General features: G+C 34.4%; 7 protein-coding genes across 9 annotated transcripts; 4 read left to right on the top strand and 3 right to left on the bottom strand.

Annotated features, from left to right (window-relative positions):
* Positions 1–338: 338 nt before the first annotated feature.
* On the bottom strand, positions 339–4,564 carry LOC116341861 (regulator of nonsense transcripts 2). The gene is made up of 5 exons (XM_031769185.1): positions 3,631–4,564; positions 2,781–3,559; positions 1,730–2,716; positions 1,066–1,492; positions 339–1,000 (listed from the first exon to the last, which is right to left on the bottom strand). Exons 1-5 carry the CDS (start codon positions 4,354–4,356, stop codon positions 446–448), a joined length of 3,474 nt encoding a protein of 1,157 aa, XP_031625045.1. The 5' UTR covers positions 4,357–4,564; the 3' UTR covers positions 339–445.
* A 189-nt stretch (positions 4,565–4,753) lies between these two features.
* LOC116341862 (neutral alpha-glucosidase AB) lies at positions 4,754–9,151 on the top strand. 2 transcript variants are annotated; one of them, XM_031769187.1, is made up of 10 exons: positions 4,754–5,032; positions 5,432–5,564; positions 5,642–5,878; positions 5,957–6,133; positions 6,198–6,367; positions 6,493–6,637; positions 6,702–7,056; positions 7,135–7,169; positions 7,242–7,429; positions 7,498–9,151. In XM_031769187.1, exons 2-10 carry the CDS (start codon positions 5,461–5,463, stop codon positions 8,850–8,852), a joined length of 2,766 nt encoding a protein of 921 aa, XP_031625047.1. In that variant the 5' UTR covers positions 4,754–5,032; positions 5,432–5,460; the 3' UTR covers positions 8,853–9,151. The 2 variants fall into 2 exon arrangements, with proteins under 2 accessions (XP_031625047.1, XP_031625046.1); XM_031769186.1 differs by having other exon boundaries at positions 4,754–5,053.
* Positions 9,152–9,421: 270 nt separating this feature from the next.
* On the top strand, positions 9,422–12,977 carry LOC116341890 (neutral alpha-glucosidase AB-like). Of its 2 annotated transcripts, none has more exons than XM_031769230.1 (8): positions 9,422–9,535; positions 9,610–9,846; positions 9,915–10,216; positions 10,295–10,439; positions 10,505–10,826; positions 10,912–10,946; positions 11,025–11,212; positions 11,288–12,977. In XM_031769230.1, exons 1-8 carry the CDS (start codon positions 9,432–9,434, stop codon positions 12,640–12,642), a joined length of 2,688 nt encoding a protein of 895 aa, XP_031625090.1. In that variant the 5' UTR covers positions 9,422–9,431; the 3' UTR covers positions 12,643–12,977. The 2 variants fall into 2 exon arrangements, with proteins under 2 accessions (XP_031625090.1, XP_031625087.1); XM_031769227.1 differs by having other exon boundaries at positions 9,912–10,216.
* A 266-nt stretch (positions 12,978–13,243) lies between these two features.
* Positions 13,244–15,793, bottom strand: LOC116341891 (maltase 2-like). Its single transcript, XM_031769231.1, has 7 exons — positions 15,295–15,793; positions 14,877–15,204; positions 14,205–14,806; positions 14,018–14,135; positions 13,712–13,955; positions 13,490–13,639; positions 13,244–13,401 (listed from the first exon to the last, which is right to left on the bottom strand). Exons 1-7 carry the CDS (start codon positions 15,553–15,555, stop codon positions 13,320–13,322), a joined length of 1,785 nt encoding a protein of 594 aa, XP_031625091.1. The 5' UTR covers positions 15,556–15,793; the 3' UTR covers positions 13,244–13,319.
* Positions 15,794–16,839: 1,046 nt separating this feature from the next.
* Positions 16,840–19,871, top strand: LOC116341892 (maltase 1-like). Its single transcript, XM_031769232.1, has 8 exons — positions 16,840–16,992; positions 17,232–17,507; positions 17,656–17,983; positions 18,049–18,653; positions 18,726–18,843; positions 18,899–19,139; positions 19,194–19,343; positions 19,456–19,871. The coding sequence occupies exons 2-8, from the start codon at positions 17,262–17,264 to the stop codon at positions 19,520–19,522; spliced, it is 1,755 nt and encodes a 584-aa protein (XP_031625092.1). The 5' UTR covers positions 16,840–16,992; positions 17,232–17,261; the 3' UTR covers positions 19,523–19,871.
* Positions 19,872–21,752: 1,881 nt separating this feature from the next.
* LOC116341895 lies at positions 21,753–23,630 on the top strand. The gene is made up of 6 exons (XM_031769235.1): positions 21,753–21,760; positions 22,090–22,175; positions 22,316–22,466; positions 22,539–22,628; positions 23,178–23,240; positions 23,313–23,630. The coding sequence occupies exons 2-6, from the start codon at positions 22,137–22,139 to the stop codon at positions 23,369–23,371; spliced, it is 402 nt and encodes a 133-aa protein (XP_031625095.1). The 5' UTR covers positions 21,753–21,760; positions 22,090–22,136; the 3' UTR covers positions 23,372–23,630.
* LOC116341894 (maltase 2-like) lies at positions 22,997–24,972 on the bottom strand. The gene is made up of 3 exons (XM_031769234.1): positions 24,701–24,972; positions 24,479–24,628; positions 22,997–24,368 (listed from the first exon to the last, which is right to left on the bottom strand). The coding sequence occupies exons 1-3, from the start codon at positions 24,934–24,936 to the stop codon at positions 24,197–24,199; spliced, it is 558 nt and encodes a 185-aa protein (XP_031625094.1). The 5' UTR covers positions 24,937–24,972; the 3' UTR covers positions 22,997–24,196.
* Positions 24,973–25,102: the final 130 nt, after the last annotated feature.

Raw genomic sequence — 25,102 nt, 5'->3', positions numbered from 1 at the left:
TTTGCTTTGCCTGCATATTCATTGGGAATTTGTACAATTTTTTTTTTTCAAATTGACGATAATTTGGTGTTACAATTTTAAATTGTGTGGATTTTAATAACAAAAGATTGATAATATCACTTTATCTAGATGATTGCGCTTGATTTCCTTGATACAACAAAAATTTTGACGATATATCTTTTCTTTCATTTTGCTTCTGTTTAATGTAGAAATTTCACAATGGAATTGTACGTTAGCGAAAATATGCAAATAATTAAGTCGTCTGCTTTTATTCAATAAAAAATAACGAATGAACGTTTCTAAAGTAAAAAATGATTTATTCAAATTGTAGTACATCTTTGCCAGTATTTTCTATTAAAATACATACAACTCTCAAAATCAATGCTTTTGAATAAAATCATACATCTATTTTGTGATGAATTTAAATGTTGAATCAAATTAGTAATTAGCCAAAGATTAAATCAGCATCCGGTGCACCTTTTTGATGTTTGTATTTTTGTTGTTTCTGTGATTTTTGTTGACTTTGTCGATTCTGTGCTGGTGATCGTTGATTTTGAAGCAATGATTCTTGATAGTCTTCCTCTTCGATACGTTCGGTAATATTCAATGTGAGTCGTTTGACTTTTTCGTTTTCTTCGCGTATTTTTTGCTCTTGCAAACGTAAATTAATGGCCAAGGCACTGTCGGTTGGTGCTGAGAACACTTTGAATTGCTGCTGTTTGCCACCTTTCGAACCGCGTAGCATCAATACAAATGGCACTGTGTCTTTCTTCTCTTGGACATTTTCATTGCTTTGAATTTGGTCGTATGTTTTTTTGTTGCCAGCTCGCGCCATCATCGGTACGGCAATATCTTTGCTGGCTTTCACTGATTCTCGTAAACGTTCTTGATAGCTATCAACGTACATTTTGTCGAACGCCTCTTCGAATTCAATGTCTTCCTGAGTGCGTTGCTTTTCACGCGGTAATGCTGCCGGATCAGGTTCATTCGAGGGCGAAAGCTAGAAAATTTCAAAATTGAATGTTAACATAATTTTTTTTACTTTGTTATCATTAAAGTACATACATCATCATCTATTGCATCGACACCCGCATCAGTTCCATAGTCATCCGGACTATTTTCATCATCTGTACGCCGTTGCCGTACTTCATCGTCTGAACCTAATGCTTCGGAAGTATCTTCTGTGTTGTCGTTATTGGTATCAGTTTGTTCATTTCCCTCTTCTTCGGCGATGGTGCCCAACGAATCAGTCTCATTATTCTCAGAGAATAGATTGGGATACAGTTCTTGTTGTAATTTTGAAACTTCTTCTTTGGCTTGTTCGTAGCTCTGATACAATTTTAATTTTGGACGTATCGCTAGGATGCACTCTTTGAAATAATGATCGGTGAGAATCGGAAACAGATCCGAAGTATTTTCGATGCTACTAAAAATCGGATCACTCTTCTTGAACCAGTAATAATTCTGAAAGAATATCAAAAAGTAATCCAATCTGAAATTGAAGAGAAGAAAATAATTTAAGAAAAATTGAAAGAGGCGAAAATAAAACGAAAAAATATGAATTTTTGCTGAGGACAGTGCTATGTCGCGGAGGTGCGGTCATTTCTTGTATTTGGATGAAGCATTCGAAAAATTATATGGAATAAGAGTGTCTGCACTTCTCCGGTACCAATAACAGCTTTGGCTTAGAAAAGGGATGAAAGTGTAATTTTTTTGATTTGATTCTTACTTTTTTCGACTCACTGCGCTGGTAAAGTACTGCCCGCATGTTTCCAGTAGAACACATGCCAACTTCAATCGAAATAGACTTCCGGGTGGATCCATCTCGGAGACAATTTCATGATTGAATGTCACGCCCAATGAAATGATTGAATACAATGTATTTAGCACATTGCTCGATTCAATTAAACGATAATTGTACAATTCACCAAGATATTTCGCCATTGCAATGCGCCGTTGTGCCAATTTCGGTGAATGAATTTCCAAACCAGCTCGAATATCCTCAAATACGGTATCAATTACCCGAACAATCGCCTTATCCTGATACGAACTGATGCCACTTGCCAAATCGGCCAAACAACGAATATTATAATATCGAATATTGTATGCTTTGGACAGACATTTAACAATGTAATCGTATGTATCTTTGTCATCCCAATTCAATCGACGCATGTATTTTATAATTTTATCAACATTTCCCTTGTTCAATTCTTCATAAATGAGGTATCGAATATACATTTGCATTGGTGTCCGAATCTTTTTTGTGGTAGCTACACCTTCTGGTGGCTTTACTAAATAATATGAATTTTCAATTTGTACGACGTGCCGTGAATCAAGCGCCGACACCGTTTTCAATCTCATCATTTGCTCCAAATAAACGCTGGTTCGAAGACGACTGTCCTTGCAATTGTACAAATATTGGCCGGCAACTTCAAGAAATGCGCACGTCATTTCGATTTGATGATGTTGAAAATCATGAAGTAAGATTTTCAGACAAAATAATGCTTCAATTTTCGAATATAAACCGAATTTTGTCATTTCACCAATGAACCGAACCACTTTTATCTTCGATTCAATATTCATTTGGTTCTTTTTTGCGATATGATACTTGAATTCGTTCTTCAGTTTTTGACACAAATCAACGGCCACGTCTCTTGACACAAGGTTTATGGTGGCCACCAACCGCGCGAAGAATGGCAATAAATCCAAACGAGTTCTGAAAAAAAAACAGAAATTAATATTTACTAATTTTTCAATTTTTTTATAGCAAAATTGTTTACCTTTTAACGCCAAAAATGGCTGTTGTTAACTTTTTCCTATTGCTTTTCGTGTTTAAATTGAGCAAAAATTCAATTGCAGCTGAATCGATGAGCTCTTTGTTAACGCAATTGACGAGATTTTTCAAGAAATTTGCAAATTGTTGACGATTTGCACTGACGCTAGTACTAGATGCTGCTGCAGTTGCTTCGTCCGGTAAAATGGGTTCTGGTGTACTGCTTTTGCCACCTTCTTCAGCGAGTACAGTTGATTCTTCAACTTCAAGTTGTTCAGGCACAATATCCATGTCCAACGCTTCTTCGGTTAATGTCGGCTCATCGGGCACAATCGGATCTTGGATTTTGGGTGCATAATTTGGTAGAAACAATCTTAGATCGGGCAAATCAATGTAGAAACTTTTCGTCTCTTCATCGCCCCATGGATCCAATTGTGTGTCATTTGAATCATCGATCATATCAAGAACAACGCCACCACTTTGTACTTGTTCGTCTTTTGGTAAATCCGGCATCTCCTCATTCAATAAATCGGACATGGTTTGCGATGACGATAAAAGTTTTTCATAGTTCGTTTGCAATGCTTCCAACTTCTCTTTACGATCGGTTGACACCTCACCTTTCGATTCGAGAATTTTCTTATGCAGTCGCAGTGCCGATTGATATTCCTTGTGTTCGTTTTTCAAATGCTTTGCCAAGCAAGTGTAGTAGTCTTTGAGCAAATTTTTCAAATTTTGCTGCCGTTCGGATGTAAGCAATGTTGATGATGGCAACTCCACCGAGTATTTCTTTATGTGAAAGAGAATAAGGAAGTTTTTTCAATGAATTTAGTCGCATGAAATCAATTTATTTTCCTTACCTCAGCCAATGTCAAAATGGATTTTGGTACTAATCCAGCATATTCTTCGCCACAGTGACGACAGAATGAAAGCACAATCGATAAATTGTTGAAGTCTTCTTTGTCCTGAGCAATTAAACTCATCAGTATCGAACCGAGTAATGGTAGTCCTTGCTTGTTGCTAAAAATTCCAACCGAAACCAATTCGGCAAAGAATTTTAAATCGACACGTAATTTGCTTGGATTTTGGACTTTTTCGCCGGCCTTAAGACTTAGAATCTTCTGCCAATTTTCATAGAATGCATTCGAAAAATCGGCATAAATTTTATGCAATTCGGTGCTTAGTGTAATTGCTGCACTCACATCGGTCAACTTAAGTTTGGCTTCGCTAAGCGCTGAACTCACTTCCGAAATGTATTTGGTTAGGTTCAGTGTTGACATATCTTTCAACAATGAATCCAACTGTGCGGTTGTAAATTGCTTGAGTTTTTTAACGAATGTCGTGTTTTTCTTCAAACTCGAATCCAGTTTGAAGAAGTATTCTTCACCGGGACGAGAACAATTGAGATTTTCATTTCTCAATTTGGTTTTTTGTTCAATTTTTCCTTTCAATTCCGCAATATAATTCTCCAATTCGTCTCGTTCCTTCTTCTCATCATCAATTTTGGTGGCATCGTCTGTAGTGTCTGCCGTCACATCACCTTGTGGCTGTGCAGCCAATTCATTAGCAGTAGCTGCCTCACTCATCTTTCGTTTCGGGTAGATCCAAAATTTCACTTAGCAATCACTTTATTTTCCCAAATGCAATTCAATTTTATTTACTCACACTTGATGCACCTAATCATTTTGTTTATCACATCAAATCATGTAAACGAGTAATCGCAATTTTAGACGAATAAAGACTGAAAGAATATATTATATGTACAAATTTAATTCGGTTTGATGTGTTTACGTCAAAGTCAATGCACGGCGAATATAGGTAAAGCATGCGTCAAAGTGACAGCTGTCAAACTAATGAGATTTTCTAATAGGGAATCACGTAACGAAACGCATTTTTTAAATGAAAATTCATTTCTCTTTATTATTACTGCGAAGAACAATTTTTTTTTTGAAAATCAAATTATTTCTCTATGTTATATGGACGATGGAGAACGCAGAAAGTTCAATTTTAACGGAAAATAAAATGAAATAGATAGTTAAACAGTTCTATGACACCGACTAACATACATCACACAGATACACGTGTACTCACGACACGAACCTATTCACAAGCGTCAACTCATCAAACAAAACGATAGAAAACTTTTACAAAGTAATTTTTTATTTGTTAAGTGCCGGTGTGATCAATAGTTTTCTATCGTAGAATTTGAATTTTCAATTTAGTTAAATTGGCTCGTTGCTCGTATGGCATCTTGAATGATAAGTAAGTGCACACAAAATAAAGGTATACACTTTTATATTATTGATTAGATTAATTCACAAGAAACATAGATTTCTGTTGTGTGGAAAATTATCAATTGTATCAAAAGTCATTGAAATATTTCAATGTTTCCAGTAGTTTCTCTGAAAACCTCAGGCACGACACATTAGAAAGAATCAATCGATAAATTGAATTAAGTGCATCACCCATTTTTCATTCATTCTCCATTGGAAAATATTCACAAAAAATATACCGATGACATATCTTATTTGATTACTTTACTTTATCTTGTGTCAAAAAAATTGCTCTGCTGGAAAAGTAGTATTACGTGGTCACACACATTGTCAGTCAACATATACTTCTGTAAATCTTATAATTCTATCTTTTTTTCACTTGGCACAGTAATTCATTGCTGAAGTAACTTACTCAATATGAAATTCGTAGCAGCTATTTTCTGTGCTGTTGTACTTTTTACGGGCATCATTACCGTTGATAGAAACAACTTTAAAACATGCGAACAAAGCAGCTTCTGCAGGTTAGTTTTGATGGAAATTCGATCGGAAAATCATTTTCACCTATATAATTTTTTTATTGATTTCCTCTTAAAAAAAGACGTTGCCGCAAAGTTGAGCACAATAATTCACCGTTTGAACTAGTACCAGCTACATTAAACACATACTCAGACTCGATCACAGCTGATCTTGTTAACAAAAATAATGGCCATTTATTTGTACTGAAAGTGGAAGGCGTTCAGGGTGATGTATTTCGTGTCACAATCGATGAGAAAACACCATTGAGAACACGATACCGTGTTACTGACGCTTTGAAAGGGCCTGTGAAGCCAGACGTGTATGTATTTTTATCAGTGGTTCATTTTTTTAAAAATATTTTTACGTCTTAAAATGTCATCGATTTATGTCCAAATAGAATCAAAGTGACAGAATCAAAAACCGAACTCACCGTTACTTGCGGACAAAACAAAGCCGTCATTCATGCGAGTCCATTTAAAATTGATTTCTACCGAAATGAAGTACTTTTTGTGTCGGCCAATGCTAAGGGGCTATTCAAATTCGAACACTACCGCACCAAACCAGAAAAATCAGAGTGAGTTTCATACATTTATTTTGATTTTGATGTACAAATCTAATGTAATCCACTATTTTTCCAGAGCTCCGGCCGAAGGTGAAGAAAATAAAGAAACAGAAGTACCGAAAGACGACGTTGACAATGAACCGGGCGCTTGGGAAGAAGATTTCAAATCACATCATGACTCAAAACCAAACGGACCCGAAGCAGTCGCATTGGATTTCACATTCCCACAAGCTGGAGTTCTCTTTGGTATGACGTTTTCCTTCTTACTTTATATTAAGAAATGGATTTTAATTTTGAAAATTGCTGCACTAAGGAATCATTTTTTTAATGAAAAAATTAACATTTTATGAAACAATTCTTTATGCACACAGGTATTCCGGAGCATGCTGACTCATTTGCATTAAAATCGACTTTGGGTAGTGAACCTTACCGTTTGTTTAATTTGGATGTGTTTGAATTTGAATTGGACAATGGTATGGCTTTGTACGGTTCAGTACCAGTTCTTTATGGTCACGGGTAAGACTTTACAACAAAAAAAAATTGATTAGAGCAACAATTATGAGTTGACATTTAATTTCAGAACGAAAGGAACAGCCGGTGTCTTCTGGATGAACGCCGCCGAAACATGGGTTGATATTTATAATCGTAATTCGCAAAAAAATGTTTTGTCGTCGATTGTGAATATGGTGGCCGGTTCAGATAACGAACCACTTGCAGCTCATTTTATGTCCGAAAGTGGAATTGTTGACGCCTTCATTTTATTGGGTGAAAATCCACAAAATACATTCAAACAGTACACAGATTTGACTGGGGTCGCACCATTACCACAACAGGCCGCATTAGCTTTCCACCAATGTCGATGGAACTATAATGATGAAAAAGATGTGATGTCAGTTAGTGAAAACTTTGATGTTCATGACATTCCAATGGATACGGTAATTTGACATTGTGATGATTTCTAATATCAGTTTTTAAAGTGAATATCTTTTTTATCGAAAATTAACCATTTGCAGATATGGCTAGATATTGAATATACTGATGACAAAAAGTAGGTTCAAACTTGTGTGCATTTCCCTTCAAAGTTATTATAATTTTTTCGTAAATATTTTGAATAATATAGGTATTTCACATGGGATTCACGAACATTCCCACATCCATTGGAAATGATCGGAAACTTAACGGCACGAGGTCGTCATTTGACAATTATCATTGATCCACATATCAAAGCAACAAACAGTTACTACGTGCACAATGATTGTGTTGACCGTAACTACTACACAAAAAATAAGGATGGAAATGATTACGATGGTATGCCAATTGTGTCTACTTGAATATTTAAATACGTTTAATACTGATTGAAATATGTATGAATATAGGTTGGTGTTGGCCAGGTGCATCAAGTTACCCAGATTTGTTCAATCCCGTCGTTCGCAAATATCTTGCCGATCAGTATCTTTTGGAGAATTTCAAAACAACCACGAATGATGTGTTCATTTGGAACGACATGAACGAACCAAGTGTTTTCAACGGGCCAGAGGTGACAATGCCAAAAGATAATATTCATAATACCGAAATGGGCACATATGAACATCGTGTTGTACACAATTTGTACGCTCACATGCAAACAATGTCAACATTTGACGGTTTACTTCGACGCGGTGAAAATCGTTATCGTCCATTCATTTTGACTCGTGGTCATTTCTCTGGCACTCAGCGTTATGCAGCCATTTGGACAGGAGATAATATGGCTGAATGGACACATCTGCAAGCATCAGTTAAAATGTGTTTAACACAAGCAGTAAGTGGATTTTCATTCTGTGGCTCGGATGTTGGTGGATTCTTTAAAAATCCAAATGCTGAATTGCTGGAACGTTGGCATCAAGCCGGTGCATTCCAACCATTCTTCCGTGCTCACGCACACATTGACACCAAACGACGTGAACCTTGGCTATTCCCAGAAAATACAAAACTTGTGATTCGTGATGCAATTCGTAAGCGTTACACATATTTGCCATTTTGGTATGTAATGTTCTATGAGCACGAACGCTTTGGTTACCCAGTGATGAGACCACTTTTGAGTCATTATCCACACGATCCAGAGACATTTGCCATTGACAATCAATATTTGTTGGCCGATCGACTGTTGGTTCATCCGGTAGCACAAGAAGGTGCCACCAATGTCGACGTTTACTTCCCACGCCACAGTGCAACTGGCGACGGTGATTTGTGGTATGACATTGATGATTACACTATGATCGATTCGGTTGGATATGTTACCGTTCCCGTCAATAGCTACAAAATTCCAGTGTTCCAACGTGGTGGAACTATTATGCCGAAGAGAGAACGTGTTCGTCGTGCTTCAACTTTGATGAAGAACGATCCATACACATTGATCGTGTGCTTGGATCGATCCCAAGAAGCCAACGGAACGCTTTATGCTGACGATGAACAGAGCTATGACTATAGAGTTGGTAAATACGTCTATGCACAAATCAAATTCACGAAGAATGTTTTGAGCAGTAAGATCATCGATCCAAGTGCCACATTCGATACATTGGCTTGGATCGAACGTGTTGTTATCGCTGGCTTGGATAAAGCACCACAATCAGCCACACTCAAAACATCATCAAAACGCATCACACTTGATGTTATCAAGAATGAGCGTTCGTACACCATTCGTAAACCAGCCGTTAACATCGCCGAAGAATGGGAAATTGTTTTGAATTACTAAATCTGGTTGGGAAACATTGTAATTTTAAGTAGTTTTGAATTTAAATATAATTTAAAAAAGACCATTCTGAATTGAAAATGATGTTGAGTTGATCAAACACACATATATTTCAAGTATAGTCACACAGAACACTTATCATTTCTTTTACCATGAAAAGCTGATTCAATATACATTGGTAGAGCATAGACTATGTCTTTGGCCAGGGACAAATCTGAACATTTTAATTGTGATTTTGTAATAATAATTGTGTGCATAACTTGATTTCAATAAAAAAAAATAAAAATAAAAAATACAAATCACTTATTTGAGTCCTTATCTGAATTACTATGTCCTTCAATAACCTTTACAGAGCACCTAATCTTTTTAAAACATTTAAATATAAAAAGTCAAAAATAGAGCTTGGATTTAGATAAGTTCATAAATCACCCAGCAGGTCATTTGATAAGCGGTCAAATCAAAGGAAGATGCGGTTATTCAGTAGTGTTCGGTCAAATTTAACATTTTACACAATTGTCTATATTTAAATATTGTTCATTCCAATTATTATTGCATTTCTATTGTTGAAGTGAAATCGACAACATGAAGCTCATTGCATTAGTTTTCTGTGCGTTTGCTTTTTTGACGAGTGTCCTTACATATAATGGATCAATTTATAAAACGTGCAAACAAAGCAGTTTTTGTCGGTGAGTTTTCTGAAAAAACAGAAAAATTAATTTACTGACCGTTTTAGTTAATTATTTTATTTAACTGTAATCAGGCGTTGCCGCAAAGTTGAGCACAATAATTCGTCGTTTGAATTATTACCAGCCACACTAAATACACACTCAGATTCGATCAAAGTTCACCTTCTCAACAAGAACAATGGTCATATATTTCTACTTAAAGTTGAAGGCGTTCAGGGTGATATTTTTCGCATTACAATCGACGAGAAAACACCACTGAGACATCGATACCGTGTTTCTGATGCTTTGAAAGGACCCTTGAAGCCAGATGTGTATGTATTTTTATCAGTGGTTCTTTTTATTAAAATATTCAAAATATGGTTGGATTCTATTCAAGTAGAATCAAAGTTACAGAATCAAAAACTGACATCATCATCACTTGCGGACAAAACAAAGCCGTCATTCATGCAACTCCATTTAAAATTGATTTCTATCGAAATGAAATGCTGTTCGTGTCGGCCAATGCTAAGGGGCTATTCAAATTTGAACACTATCGCACAAAAGCAAACAAATCAAATGATGACGTTGACAATGAACCCGGCACGTGGGAAGAAGATTTCAATTCATTCCATGACTCAAAACCGAATGGACCCGAAGCAGTCGCAATGGATTTCACATTTCCACAAGCTGGAGTTCTCTTTGGTATTACAAATTGAATTTACAATTGCTTTGAGTTTACAATATTGAAGTACTGCATTGAGAAATGAACATTTTACATAGGTATTCCGGAGCATGCTGATTCATTCGCATTGAAATCAACTTCGGGTGGCGATCCATACCGTTTGTATAATTTGGATGTTGGTGAATTTGAATTGGATAATGGTATGGCTTTGTATGGTTCAGTACCAGTTATTTACGGTCATGGGTAAGATTTTACCAAATTAAATCGATTAAAAGAACAACTGATTTTAAGTAAAAACTCTGAAACAGCACTAAAGGAACAGCTGGTGTTTTTTGGATGAATGCCGCCGAAACATGGGTTGATATTTATAATCAAGATTTGCAAAAGAATGTGTCATCGTCTGGAAGCGCTGCTCATTTTATGTCCGAAAGTGGAATTGTTGACGCTTTCATTTTGTTGGGTGAAACTCCGCAAAATACATTCAAACAGTACACGGATTTGACTGGTGTCGCACCATTACCACAACAGGCCGCATTAGCTTTCCATCAATCTCGATGGAACTACAATGATGAGAAAGACGTTCTTAATGTTAGCAAACATTTTGACATTCACGATATTCCTATGGATACTGTAAGATCTGAATAATATTTATTTCTATTTAAATTGTTTCATAGAAAAAATTTGCTGAATTTTAATTTGATTGACATTTTTACAGATGTGGCTTGATATTGAATATACCGAGGAAAAAAAGTAAGTTTGAACTAGAAATGTGCAATTTTCTTCTTTCAAATTACTACTCTATCGTTCCTATTCAAAACTTTGTAACAGATATTTCACATGGGATCCACAAACATTCCCTCATCCATTGGAAATGATCGGAAACTTAACTGAAAGTGGTCGCCACTTAACAATAATCATTGATCCGCACATTAAAACAGCAAACAACTACCATGTTCATGATGACTGCACTAAATACGGCTATTATACAAAGAATAAGGATGGCCACGATTTTGAAGGTACTAAGAAATTGCATTGAGCGAAATAGGAATTAAAAAAAGAAGACTAAAATTGGATATCATTTATAAATATAGGTGTATGTTGGCCAGGGAATTCAAGTTATGCAGACTTCTTCAATCCAGTCGTTCGCAAATACTTTGCCGATCAGTATCTCTTGGAGAACTTTAATACAACTACGAATGATGTTTTCATATGGAATGATATGAACGAGCCAAGTGTTTTCAGTGGACCAGAATTGACAATGCCAAAAGATAACTTACACAATACCGAAATGGGAACTTTTGAACATCGTGCTGTACACAATTTATATGGATTCATGCAAACAAAGGCCACTTTCGATGGTTTGTATCGCAGGGGAAATGGCAAATATCGTCCATTCATTTTAACTCGTAGTCATTTTGCTGGCAGTCAACGTTACGCAGCCATTTGGACAGGAGATAATACCGGCGATTGGGGATATTTACAAATGTCACTAAAGACCTGTTTAACGCAAGCCGTAAGTGGATTTTCATTTTGTGGCTCGGATGTTGGTGGTTTCTTTAAAGATCCAAGTGCAGATTTGTTCGAGCGTTGGCATCAAGCTGGTGCATTTCAACCTTTCTTCCGTGCACATGCCAACATGTCCACGAAACGACGTGAACCTTGGTTATTCCCAGAAGATTCAAAACTTGTTGTTCGTGATGCAATTCGTAAGCGTTACACATATTTGCCATTTTGGTATGTTATGTTCTATGAACACGAACGCTTTGGTTACCCAGTGATGAGACCACTTTTGAGCCATTATCCACACGATCCAGAGACATTTGCCATTGACAATCAATATTTGTTGGCCGATCGACTGTTGGTTCATCCGGTAGCACAAGAAGGTGCCACCAAAGTTGACGTTTACTTCCCACGCCACAGTGCAACTGGCGACGGTGATTTGTGGTATGATATTGATGACTATACTGTGTACGATTCGGTTGGATATGTTAGCATTCCGGTTAATAGAAACAAGATTCCAGTATTCCAACGTGGAGGAACGATTGTGCCGAAGAAAGAACATGTACGACAAGCATCAACTTTGATGAAGAATGATCCATACACTTTGATCGTTTGTTTGGATCGATACCAAGAAGCCAACGGAACGCTTTATGCTGACGATGAACAGAGCTTTGAATATCGAAATGGCAAATATATTTACGTACAAATCGAATTCAAGAAGAATGTTTTGAGCAGTAAACGCATCGATCCAAGTGCAAAATTCGATACACAGGTGTCGATTGAACGTGTTGTCATCACTGGTTTGGATAAAGCACCACAATCAGCCACACTCTCAACATCATCAAATAATGTTGCACTTGAGGTTATCAAGAATGAAAATTCATACAGCATCAGTAAAGCAACGGTTAACATCGCCGATGAATGGAAAATCATTTTGAATTATTGAATTCGTTTCGAAAATATTTTAATTTTAATTAAAGTATACTTCAATTTCGAATTTGAATTTAACTTAAAAAATGATTTTAAACGACAGCGATGTCAATTGAGTGGAACCATGTCATAAATGAAGAGGCCAATGCATCAGTTGTTTAGTACAATAAAAAATAGAAAATTTATCGTATCAATCGCTATAGCGAATGATTTGATGATAAAATTAAATGATATTGGAGGAAAGTAAAATTTGCCACTTATCTGACAAAATTCAATGTCACAAAATATTTGGCACCAAAAATCTCACAACATGCAATTTTTCGGTCTAGTTGTTATCACATAACGTCTAACGTTTTTACGTTCATACAATGTCATTTAACAAATAATCGAAAAACCTTTGACATTTAATGTACCGTGATTTGCAAATAATTTTTAGTCAATGCATGGAACCTTAATATTTTTTCTATTTATCTATTTATTATAATAATTCCAAAATATTCCATTTGTTTTTCAAACATAATTGAGTTTTTATGAATGATAATTCTTATTTTAGTATTTATAAATTAAAATGATATTTATTTACAATTGTAAGTTAAACTATAGATGAACAAGGTAACTGAGATTTTTCTGCTTTTTTGTCGTTGCAATTAAACATAAATTAATGCGATATTTGTTGTTACTGATGTCCAACTATCAATTGCTATGGTCTGGTCTTATTTTCAAAATAATTGTATCGTATTTCCTCAAAACTACTTCATTCGCTCTTACTGTAGCACTGCACGAAAAAAAGATAAGACTTAATTAAAATATTATATTATAGTTTATTTAATCAAACGATAAAAAGGCAGCTTAGCAATACATACCCTCGTTCGTAGCAAGAGTCTGTGCCCACAGCTGCTATTTCAAGTTTTGCGGGAACTTTTCCACCAATTGTACTTTTTGTCATATCAATTCGGTGTTCAAGGGCACCGAAATTGATAAGCACCCAATATGTGTCACTATTGTCAAGCTCTCTGAATAAAAATTACAAAATAAACGGAAAGTTATTGGATTTGCATTTCGGTGCGTTTTTGATTTTCTTTTACCTCACATAAGCGAATACATTTTCATTTATGACCGTTGAAGTGAATGAACCGTAAGCGAATGTATCATGTTTTCGCAATTGGACCAATTGCTTGTAGAAATTCAATGTGCTGTGTGGATTTTTTCTTTCGGATGCTACATTCACATCTTTGTAGTTCTTATTAATTGGCAGCCACGGTCTGGCTGTTGCATTTTCTGGCATGAAACCAGCAAATTTCTTGGTTCCATCCCATTGCATTGGTGTACCTGGAAAGAGAGTTGAATGTGATTCAAGTGAAAATGATAAAAAACATCGATGTATGACTTACGTTGAGGATCACGAGAGAAGTCCATCCAGTTGCCCGTTGGATCCATTGTATTGGCTTGCGGATCAATTGTTTCAGCATACGGAATCGTCCGATTGTCAACCATTCCTAACTCCTCACCCTTTTGCAAAACGAAAATGATACATTATACAAAAATAAAAAAAGACTCAATATAAAAAATGAAACTTACATAGTAAGTAATGGCAATCCCCGGCAATGTCAATATCAATGTAAGAAGACCATCGACTCTTCGTTCACCGTATAGCGAAGCAATTCGTGGTCGATCATGGTTGCCCAATTGCCAGTTGAGACGAGTACCCGCTGGAACACTTGCAATTTTCTTATCAATAATTTTTTTAACTTGTTTCGGCGTTGAATCTTTATCCATATCGGTGATCAAAACAAAATTAAATGGAATTTGCGTTCCTTTTCTTTCACCATCACAAAAATATTTTACATAATCCGTATCATTCACATAAGCTTCCGACATTAAAACAAGCTGAACATCGTCGTTCTTTTCTTGAAATTTATCAGCAGCTTCACGAAATTTATATACTATTTCAAATGATTCACCCAAATTTTTGATGAAATCATGCTTTAAATAGTCATAATTTTTGGGATCAGATGTCATATTACTCAAAGGTTCGTCACGCATATCTTCAGATTCAAAGAAAAAATTGACTGCGTCCAGGCGAAAACCATTGACACCCTTTTCAAGCCAAAAATTAAGAACATCGATCATTTTATTGGTGACATTTTCATTACGATAATTAAAATCGGGCTGTTCTTTTGCTGTGAAATCAAAAACAATCCTAAATCAATCACGATACGTTCAAAATATTTTCAATTGAATTTCACTTACCAAATGCATGATAATACCACTGATTTCGTTCTTCGTTGAAAGTCCACGCTGAACCATAGAATGCTGATAACCAATTATTTGGTGGTTCTGTGTTATTTTTTTTACCATCAGCCCAAATGTAAAACTTTTCATACTCGGGGTCACGTTTGACCGACTTTTTGAACCATTCGCATTTATCAGAGCTGTGATTTGGCACGAAATCCATTATGATTTTTATATTTCTCTTCTTGGCTTCACTGAATAACTCTTCTAAGTCAGCCATCGCTCCAAACATCGGATCGACATCGTAGAAATCTTCAGTGTCATAGCCGAAATCAACCATTGGGCTCTGTTTATTTGGAAAGTTTATTTTCAAATTAAAAGTATGGAACATCGTTTTACATCGATTTTTATTAGATTTTCACTTCTTGAACATTACCTTAAAAACTGGCGAAAGCCAAGCTCCATCAACACCCAATTCTTTCAAGTAGTCCAATTCTTGAATAATACCACGAATGTCCCCGATTCCATCGCCGTTACTGTCTTTGAATGACCGGGGATAGATTTGGTAAAAAACACCATTTTCATACCAATCCAATTTTGGTCTTTCGTTTACAGCCTTGTTATTCACTACAGATGGATGTGCATTTGCTACAATGCAGCACAATAGCGTCACACAAATAACTTTACAAGTTTGCATGACTAAAATCCTTTAAGAATTTCACGTTTTCAAACTTGAAACAATTAAATTAAAACAAGCACTTAATATTAGCCGTTATGAACAAATTACTTCAATTCACATTGAATGGTTTGAGTGTATAAAATTATTTTAAATTAAATTGTATTAATTGAACGTCGTATGAAATTTTTGAATCAAGTTCTTGTTTATTATTCATGCAATTTTTTGACAAGACAAATCATTGTCATCAGAAATGATGTTGGACTTTAACTAGATTATGTTATACATTGAGTACGGTTATTTTATTCAAAATCCATCTTTATCAGTCGCAGACAATTTTTTTCTTCTTGCAAATATATTTGTGAGTTATCAACGTAAATGTACAATCATTGCCTTAGGTTAGACAATTATAACATTTTAGAAAAACGAATATATTAAACTTGTGATAAAAAGTAGCTACTCACAGAAAAAAGCGGATATTTTGAACCCAGAAATCGGTTTAAATCATAGCAGAATGATGTCTAAAACCCAGTTATCCGAAAAACCGGAAAACTAGACAAGACTTAAATTTGAGATTCAAATTCGAGATTAATTTCGTCTTTTCCACTCTCTTTTTGCTGTTACTAGGCATGTTTATATGAAACTCTCGGTATAATGCACATAAATATCGAAAAAAAGCGCCAAAGTGTCAACTGCGCTGTTTCAGTGACGATTGTATGATAGCAGCGCAGTTGACATTTGGTCCATCGCGCTAAAACAGGTGTCAACTATGCTGTTGTACTGACGATTGTATGAAATTACCAATATATATTTTAACAACTATTGGTAAATTTACAATATACCAATGCATTTAAACAATTCTACTTCTACTGTTTTGTGTGTGTATCAAACATTGAACTCTGAACATTATGTATTTCAATGATGCAGAAATGTTTCTTGACTAAAAATTCACGAAGTGAGTACAATTGGATGTGATATCATCAAATTGATTTCGACTTTGTTGGTAATTTAATATTCAATTTGATTGAAACAGTTTACGTAATTTGGTGAAAATTTTATGTTTAATGCGTGCGACGCAAAAACAAGTAAACAAATTTTTTATCACTGTTCGAGATGTTACGAAAATGCGATTGTTGTTATTCCGATAGAAAATGAGATTTTGGCTGCTATATGACATGATTTCAATTTTTAAAATCATCACATCGTCTCATGTTGCTATCACCTTTTGTGGGATATTTTGCAAGGTTATTGCTCTTATATGAAAAGAGCATCGGTCGACCAAGTAACGTAGTCGTCATTCAAATTCTGACCTGAACACACTTGCAAATGACTCTTTTTGATTGTACTTAAATCGTTGAATGCTCTTGTTTTCAGACTGTACGAGTTTGTGTGTTACGTAATTAGCAGATATCGACATCTATTGTGATCAGTGAATTTATAGTGGATCTATAATTTATGGTATATTTAATCTGGTTTTTTTTGTATTATTATTATTAAACCGCATTAAGATTTTTCTTGCGTAACGAATAATTTTTTTGGAAAACCATGAAAAACTGTGTCTATTTAAGTGAAGTAACTTAATGATCATGCATCAATTGGTTTTGAATTTGTTCGTTGGCGCAATTTTCAAAATGCAATATCCATCAATCTTAACAAGAAGTTCCTTGATTAATTATTATTTTCATATCTCAAAACAGTTTGAAATTCTATGATTAAAAGAAAATACCATGCAGACTTTTCCCTGCATTTGCGTTACATTGTTGTGTATTGCGGCTGTAAATGCACATCCTAAGGCAAATAAGAAAGGACCACATTTGGAATGGTACGAAAATGGTGTTTTCTATCAAATCTATCCCCGGTCATTCAAAGATAGTAACGGCGATGGAATCGGGGACATTCGTGGTATTATTCAAGAATTGGACTACTTGAAAGAATTGGGTGTTGATGGAGCTTGGATTTCACCAATTTTTAAGGTAATCAAAATACTAAAAAATTATGCAGCATTTTACACAATATGTAGGACAGGATAAATGTGCATAATCCCAACGTTTCTTTCACAACGTTTTTCAATACAAAGAATGTTAAAAGTGTATTTTTTTTTTCATTTTAAAATACTTATAGAGCCCAATGGTTGACTTTGGCTATGATATTGAAGATTTCTACGATGTTGATCCCATGTTTGGAACGATGGCTGACTTAGAAGAGTTATTCAGAGAAGCCGAGAAGAGAAATATAAAAATTATTTTGGATTTCGTGCCAAATCACAGCTCCGATAAATGCGAATGGTTCAAAAAGTCAGTGAAACGTGAAGGCAAGTACACAGACTATTACGTTTGGGCTGCGGGTAAAAACAATAACACAGAGCCGCCAAATAATTGGGTATCAATTTTCTACGGATCAGCATGGACTTTCAACGAAGAACGAAATCAGTGGTATTATCATGCGTTTGGTAAGAAATGTCAAATAACAATTAATGACTTATGATTCTCACTCTGTTTTTATTTTTGTATTTAGCAAAGGAACAACCAGATTTAAACTTTCGCAATACAGAAATGCTAAAAGAAATGAAGGAAATTTTGCTATTCTGGTTGAAAAAAGGTGCTAGTGGTTTTCGAATAGATGCTCTAAACTTTATATTTGAATATGAAGATTTACGCGATGAACCGTTGACCGGTATAACGAATGACCCCAAAATGTTTCAGTACACTACTCAAGAGTACACCACAAATTTAAATGAAAATTTTGAAGTTGCATACAAATTCCGTAATATATTCGATGAATATAACAATGATCATCCAAAAGAAGAGCTCGTTTTATTGGGTGAAGCATACGCGCAAGAAAACGATTATGCGAAATATTTTGGTGATGGCAAAGGCAGAATGGGGTTGCACGTTCCATTCAATTTTATATTAATAACTGAAATGGATAAAGACTCGTCGGCTCAATTTGTTAAAACTCTAATCGATGATCGAATCAAACTCATACCAGACGGTCATCGACCCAACTGGCAAGTGGGTAACCACGACCGTTCACGCATTGGTTCGCGTTATTGCGAACGTAGAATTGATGGTTTTAACGCATTGATAATGACATTACCAGGAATTGCTGTCACATACTATGTATGATGCATTTTTTAATAATATGTCTTTTTTGGATCTTTGTAAAAAATCTCATTTTTGTTTCGATTGAAGGGGGAGGAAATCGGAATGGTTGATAATCGTAACATTTCATTTGGCCAAACTGTTGATCCACAAGCAAAGGGACTTGATCCGACATCCAACTGGTTGGAGCGATCACGTGATCCACAGCGTAAGAGCGTTTTTTTTTTAATTCGACAAAATTTAATATAAATCCATTCATATAGGCACACCAATGCAGTGGGATTCAACAAAATTTGCTGGTTTCATGCCGGAAAATGCAACCGCCATGCCATGGCTGCCCATTCATCGAGATTATAAGGATTTGAATGTTGCACAACAACGAAACAATCCACGCAGTACATTGAATTTCTACAAGCGTTTAGTGCAACTCCGTAAAGAAAATGCATTCACCTACGGCTCATTCCGTTCGACTGTTTTGAATGAGAATGTATTTGCTTATGTTAGGTGAGAAATTTGTTGTTTTTTTAGTCATTGTTTTGCAATTTCGTTTATTTCCAGGGAATTTGAAGGAAGTGACACTTATTGGGTGCTCATCAACTTCGGTAATCGTGTAGAAAAGATTGATATGACACAAAGCAACTTGGATGCAAGTTTACTGCAAGAATTTGAAGTGGCTGCTGTCAGCAGTGACTCGTGTCATGAACAAGGGTAAGTTTTACTATTATTGATGTTATTTCCATTGAAATTAGCATTTTTGAAGCGCTTATTACTTGTCATGAAAAAAGAAAGTAAATATGATATATTTTCTTTCCATTTACAGTGCCAAATTGAAAGCAAGTGCAGTCATCCTAGGCAAATATGACGCAATTATTTTAAAAAATGCTTAATCATCTTCATAAAATTATCCAGTTATAACTACATTATTTTGTAATATTTACATTGATAATATACATATTGTTCGACTGGTACGGCACGTGTTACTAATTCATTGCTTTTTTTGCTAATTCATTGCCAGCGCATTCATGTTCTTCTACGTTTTGCAAACAAATTTTATAATACGCATTTAGCATTTCTTATTGAACAAAGCCAGAATATAAAACATGCAAACATCAACTCAAGAAGAATAAAGAGAAAAATTGAATATACAAATACCGTCGTGTGTATATTTTGTTGTTGATCTTATATTATTTCGTTTACTTGATGTATAAGTATGTCAAAGGAAACCCCATTTTTTCAAACAGCACACAAATTTCAAGTGTTCAAAGGAATAAAAAAAATACAGAAAAATAATTTATCAGCAACGTGGAAGATTGATAACAGATACGTTGCGTATCGCATTTGAATTCGTCAACTCTTTAATTTGATATTGTATTCTGCTAATTAGTCAATTAATTATTTAGGAAAAAATGGGTTATCGTTGCTATGACTAATAATTTGAAAAGCAATGCTATTTTTACGATGACCGATTTTATAGAATTGCGAGGCGATAATGATTGAAACATTAAATTCTTTTTTAATTGCGACTGTCAACAAAAATCCTATGTTGTGTCTCTTATGCCTCTCTTTCTATTACTTTTTTTTAAGTAATATCTCTCTGTAAATGCGTGTTTCAATGATTTTTGATTAACCAAATGTATTTTCAATTTTTTTTGTATTCAATGTTGCACGTCCAAAATTCTACAGAAACTTTATATGTCATAAGTTGATTTTGCCCATAATGTAACCTTCTAAGATCTTAAGTTTTGACTTGAGAATTTTTAACGTTGATATATATCGTTTGTAGGTCATGTTTTGGATGTATAGTCGTATTATCGCTTCTTTAATAGTAATTTTTGAAAGTTGAACATCAATTCTAAGAATTTCAGCTCTTTCATATAATTGAGTGTTATTTGTTTTAAAAGATCCCCGAATTCTGTACGTATTTGAAGTATGTTGGATGATTTTTCGTTCTAATTTTCTTATTCTTTCAATTTGTGAGGAAGACGTGGTTGTATTGTTTAAAGTATTGATTCGAATTTTGGGTCGATAAATTTAGAGCGTATTAGGTTACCAATGATAGAATAGGCAATGTTTGTTTTTTTTTAACTATGTTGTCAATATTTCGATTTCGCCCAGATATTTGATTTGCTTTTTTCTTCCTATCGCAGTGTTTGCAATTTTAAAACTGAGATCATTTAATAATAATTATAATAAATGCATGTTTATTTTAAATTTTAATAATTTATATTATAATAGGCCATAGTCAATAAAAGATAGTAAGATTTTTTTGGTTGTAAAATGTTAGATCTTCATCATATGAATTTATTGATTAAAATTGCTAGAATTTTATAATTTCAACCAATAACGTGACTTTGTTCACATCTTTTAATTGAAATAATAACAATGATACTTAATATTCATATATAAACAGATGTTTCACTGTTGCGTCAATCTTCAGAAAGACAAAATCTAGGGGATAACCGTGAATTGCAGATCGAATAATTTATAATAATAAACGCTATTTCTCTCTATTTTTCACTAATTCTGCTAGTATTTCTACTAGTTTGTTCTAATACTGCTATTTTTTGCTAATTTCTCTAGTACGTCAAAAATATTGCATACGTCAAATTGACAGCATGATCGAATAACTGAAATGTGTTTACGTAAATGTTTCAAGTTGACACTTTCAACGTGTATATTTGAAGCAGGCACTAGCGTATACGTTTTCAGTAAGAAATCTGTCATCAAATCTACATTTCCGATTGCAATTCGTAAATTGTAGTTAATACAGATGAAACGTGCTTGGTTACGTGCCATTGAATATATTTTTATTTAAAAATAAGAAAAAGCGTATTTAACTACATATTTTGATACATTTTAGTTCAACACTATTCAATTCGTTTGTTTTGTGAATTTCATTTTAATTAATTATTTCAATATATTCAAGAATAAATGCTTACTAAAGTATATACGTGTACAGTGCTAATTCTGCTATTTATTGCTAATTTTGCTATTTTCTTCATGTAAATTTCCCTATTTTTTTGCTAATGTGCTAATTCTAATTCGCATGGATATCCCCTAGGACAAAATACTTTTTATTTTGGAATTTTTCTATTCGCTTCGAAAATGAAAGTGATGTTACATTCGTAAGTCTAACTGTTCGGTATTCTCTCAACTATTTATCTATTTCACACAACGAATAACTTGATTTCCAAAGAGATTGATAGATCAGAGACAGATTTTTATGACGAAAAATACAATATAAAACGAGTTTAACTGCCACGTTACGCTAAACTTTAGCATTAGAAGAAAAATTGTTTCACTTTAATAATATTATGAAAATTTTATTTAACAGTCCATGGAATTATAAATTATAATTTATAATTGTAAATAAAATTCGTTTGACAGATGTTTCTAACCTAAACGAATTTTGTTTTCGTCTGTTAAATGGACTATAAATACTCCAATTTTTCAGTCAGAATCATACAATATTTCTTCCGACAAAGTTTTTTGGAACCGATCATGAATTTAATAACAATTTTGCCTATCGCTCTTGTTTTGGTAAGTGAAATCAGTCAGTTTGACAATATTATTATCGAAATTGAACTTATTAATTAAGTAAGATTATTGAGTAAAGTTGAGTCCATATTGAATTAGAAATATTTCCCCATTTTATAATGTATATAATATTACATGAACAGGCTGTCCTAAGTACGGGAGTCTTAGCTGGAGGAAAATGTTCAGATCCTTATTGCAGCGACTCCGATTGCGATGGTGAGACAGAAGGATGGGTTAAAGTTGATGGTGAAGAGCGATGGGTTGGAAAAGGAGAACCAATTCCGAAAACTAAAGGTTGTAAATCTGAACATCGTATGTTTTTTTTATTGGAATTTAAATAATTTTGTGTTTTAAAAATTGTTTCAGCTGGAGATCGATGGTTATTGGTCAACTATGAAGCCCGGTTTTTCAAAGATGGTGAAAGTCCTGCAACCCACCCAGGCCAGCCAGTTGCAGGTGAGTTTATTATACAAATTTGAAGAAATTATTTCGATTTTTTTGGTGCAGTAACAAACTGACGCTCTATACCAGTAATGTGCGAAGGGGGGGTTTACCCCCCCCCCCTGTGATTTGGATGGGACAAAATCTGTAGAAAATCTGCTCATCAATGTAGAAAATTGAGGAGAATTCTTTCAATTTGCTACGGTTTTTGGTTCCGAGAGATTTTTTTCCGATTTGCTAGGGTTTTTCGCGGAGAAAATTCTTTCGATTTGCTAGGGATTTTCGCCTCAAAAAGTGACTTCCAAAAAAAAAAAAAAAAAAAAACGAAAATGTGTCTGATTTGCTAGAGAATTTTTTGTGTTTGAAAAATCACCCCCCCTCCCCCTGTAAAATGTAGCTCGCACATTACTGCTCTATACTAAATATATTCCATCTTCATGCGCTCCAACATTCTCATAAAAAGTATCCGAAATCGAAATTCTGGAATATTTTTGTTGTATTATTCTTCGGAAAATTATCTCAGATTATTAATCATTTTAATATCTTTTCGTTTGGAATAAAAAGAGGAAGATCGTAATATAAAGTACTGTAGTGGTGGTGATCAACCAGGATGCCCCCATAGTCGCGGTAAGAATAATTTTTCGGTTAATGAATAAATGGGATGATTATTAACGACAAATACTGTTTTGAAATCCAAAGGAAAGAAAAAGGGTGGTTTGATCAAATCAATTAAAAAAGGCTTAAGCAAGAAGAAGTAAATGGATGCTCTTTGGAATCGTATTTTGGATCACAGGACGCTTATCAATAGGATAACGGACACCTCTGATAACAAGCAAAATAAATAAATTTTAATAACATCATGTATTATTTATTGTATTGAATATTTCGTTTTTTTATCAGTTATAATTTGTAAAAATATCATAAAATATCCCATTATAACATCTAAATACAAAGTAATCGATTAACATTGAAATATTCATTCAAGATAATAATAAATTACAATATTTGAATAATAGAGACGTATTCGTTTGATATTCCTTCTTTAAAAAGCTATACGGAAAGGTAGATTTTCATTTAAAAAAAACAACTAGAGATGAACACTTGGATAACATTTCTTATTTTCATATTCAGACTTGTATACTTTGCATACACAATTCCATTGTTTGAATACGTTTTTATTATTTAATTGGAACGGATAATTTTGTATGTAATTTTCCATTTAACACTTTCATCATAATTGAATACAGACTACCTTTATAGAAGAATACAACCTAATAAATGTATACACTCAAATTTTAGAAATTTTCTCAAATGAAATTTTTGCATTGAAAACGCCGAGGCTGTTTTATATCAAATTATGGAAATAGGATCTGATTACGTGTTGCTGATTAGGTAATTTTTGTAATAAGTTAGCCAGTTATTTGATGCATTTTGTATGGGTGCGACATCACGTGTAAACAAATGGAGATAATATCAGGAGCACCAACATACATAAAAGTGATCAAGATTATCTAAGATCAGAACCCATTTACACGATTTATTAATTCGACTTATTTGATATTATATTCGGCCAGTTCAATTAATTAGGCCCATTTAGAAAAGAAGTGCGAAATAGTTGCGATGACTAAGAACTTAAAAGTTGTTTCCATATTTGCGATAAGCGAAGTGCCCGCTCCGTTGTAATGTTCATGTTTGGTTTTCAAAATAATGGTGTCGTATTTTCTCAAAACGACTTCTTTCGCCTTTACTGTAGCACTGCATAAAAAAATACAAAAACACATTAAGTTTGATGAAACATTTTACTGGTTTTGTTTAGTAATAAAAAAAATTGATTAAGCGAAAAGGCAGTTTTTAGCGATACATACCCTCGTACGTAGCATGAGTCTGTGCCCACAGCTGCCAGCTCGAGTTCTCCAGGAACTTTTCCACCAATCGTAATTTTTGTCATATCAATTCGCTGTTCAAGGGCACCGAAATTGATAAACACCCAATATGTGTCACTATTCTCAAGCTCTCTGAATCAAAAATACAAAATAAACGGAAAGTCATTAGAGTTGCATTTCGGTGTGATTTTGATTTTCTTTTACCTCACATAAGCGAATACATTTTCATTTGGGACCGTCGAAGTGAATGAACCGTGAGCGAATGTATCTCGTTTTCGCAGTTGTAGCAATTGCTTGTAGAAATTCAATGTGCTGTGTGGATTTTTTCTTTCGGATGCAACATTCACATCTTTGTAGTTCTGATTGATTGGTAGCCATGGTTTTGCGGTTGAATTTTCTGGCATAAAACCAGCAAATTTCTTGGTTCCATCCCATTGCATTGGTGTACCTAGATGTGGGAATGAAAATGAAGGGATTAACGGTATTTTGAGTGGCAAAGCGTATCTGACGGCCTAAGAAGAAAACAATAACATACAGAATATTCTGCAAAAAGACGAATACAAATTTATGTGAGCAAAAACCAAATATACAAACAGACAGCGCAAA

The sequence above is a fragment of the Contarinia nasturtii genome, unplaced genomic scaffold (genome assembly GCF_009176525.2).
Source record: "Contarinia nasturtii isolate CC-2019 unplaced genomic scaffold, AAFC_CNas_1.1 Cnas_scaffold_810, whole genome shotgun sequence".
NCBI lineage: Eukaryota > Metazoa > Arthropoda > Insecta > Diptera > Cecidomyiidae > Contarinia > Contarinia nasturtii.
The sequence above is the reverse complement of the archived record's forward strand: the minus strand, read 5'-3'. Positions and strand labels throughout refer to the sequence as shown.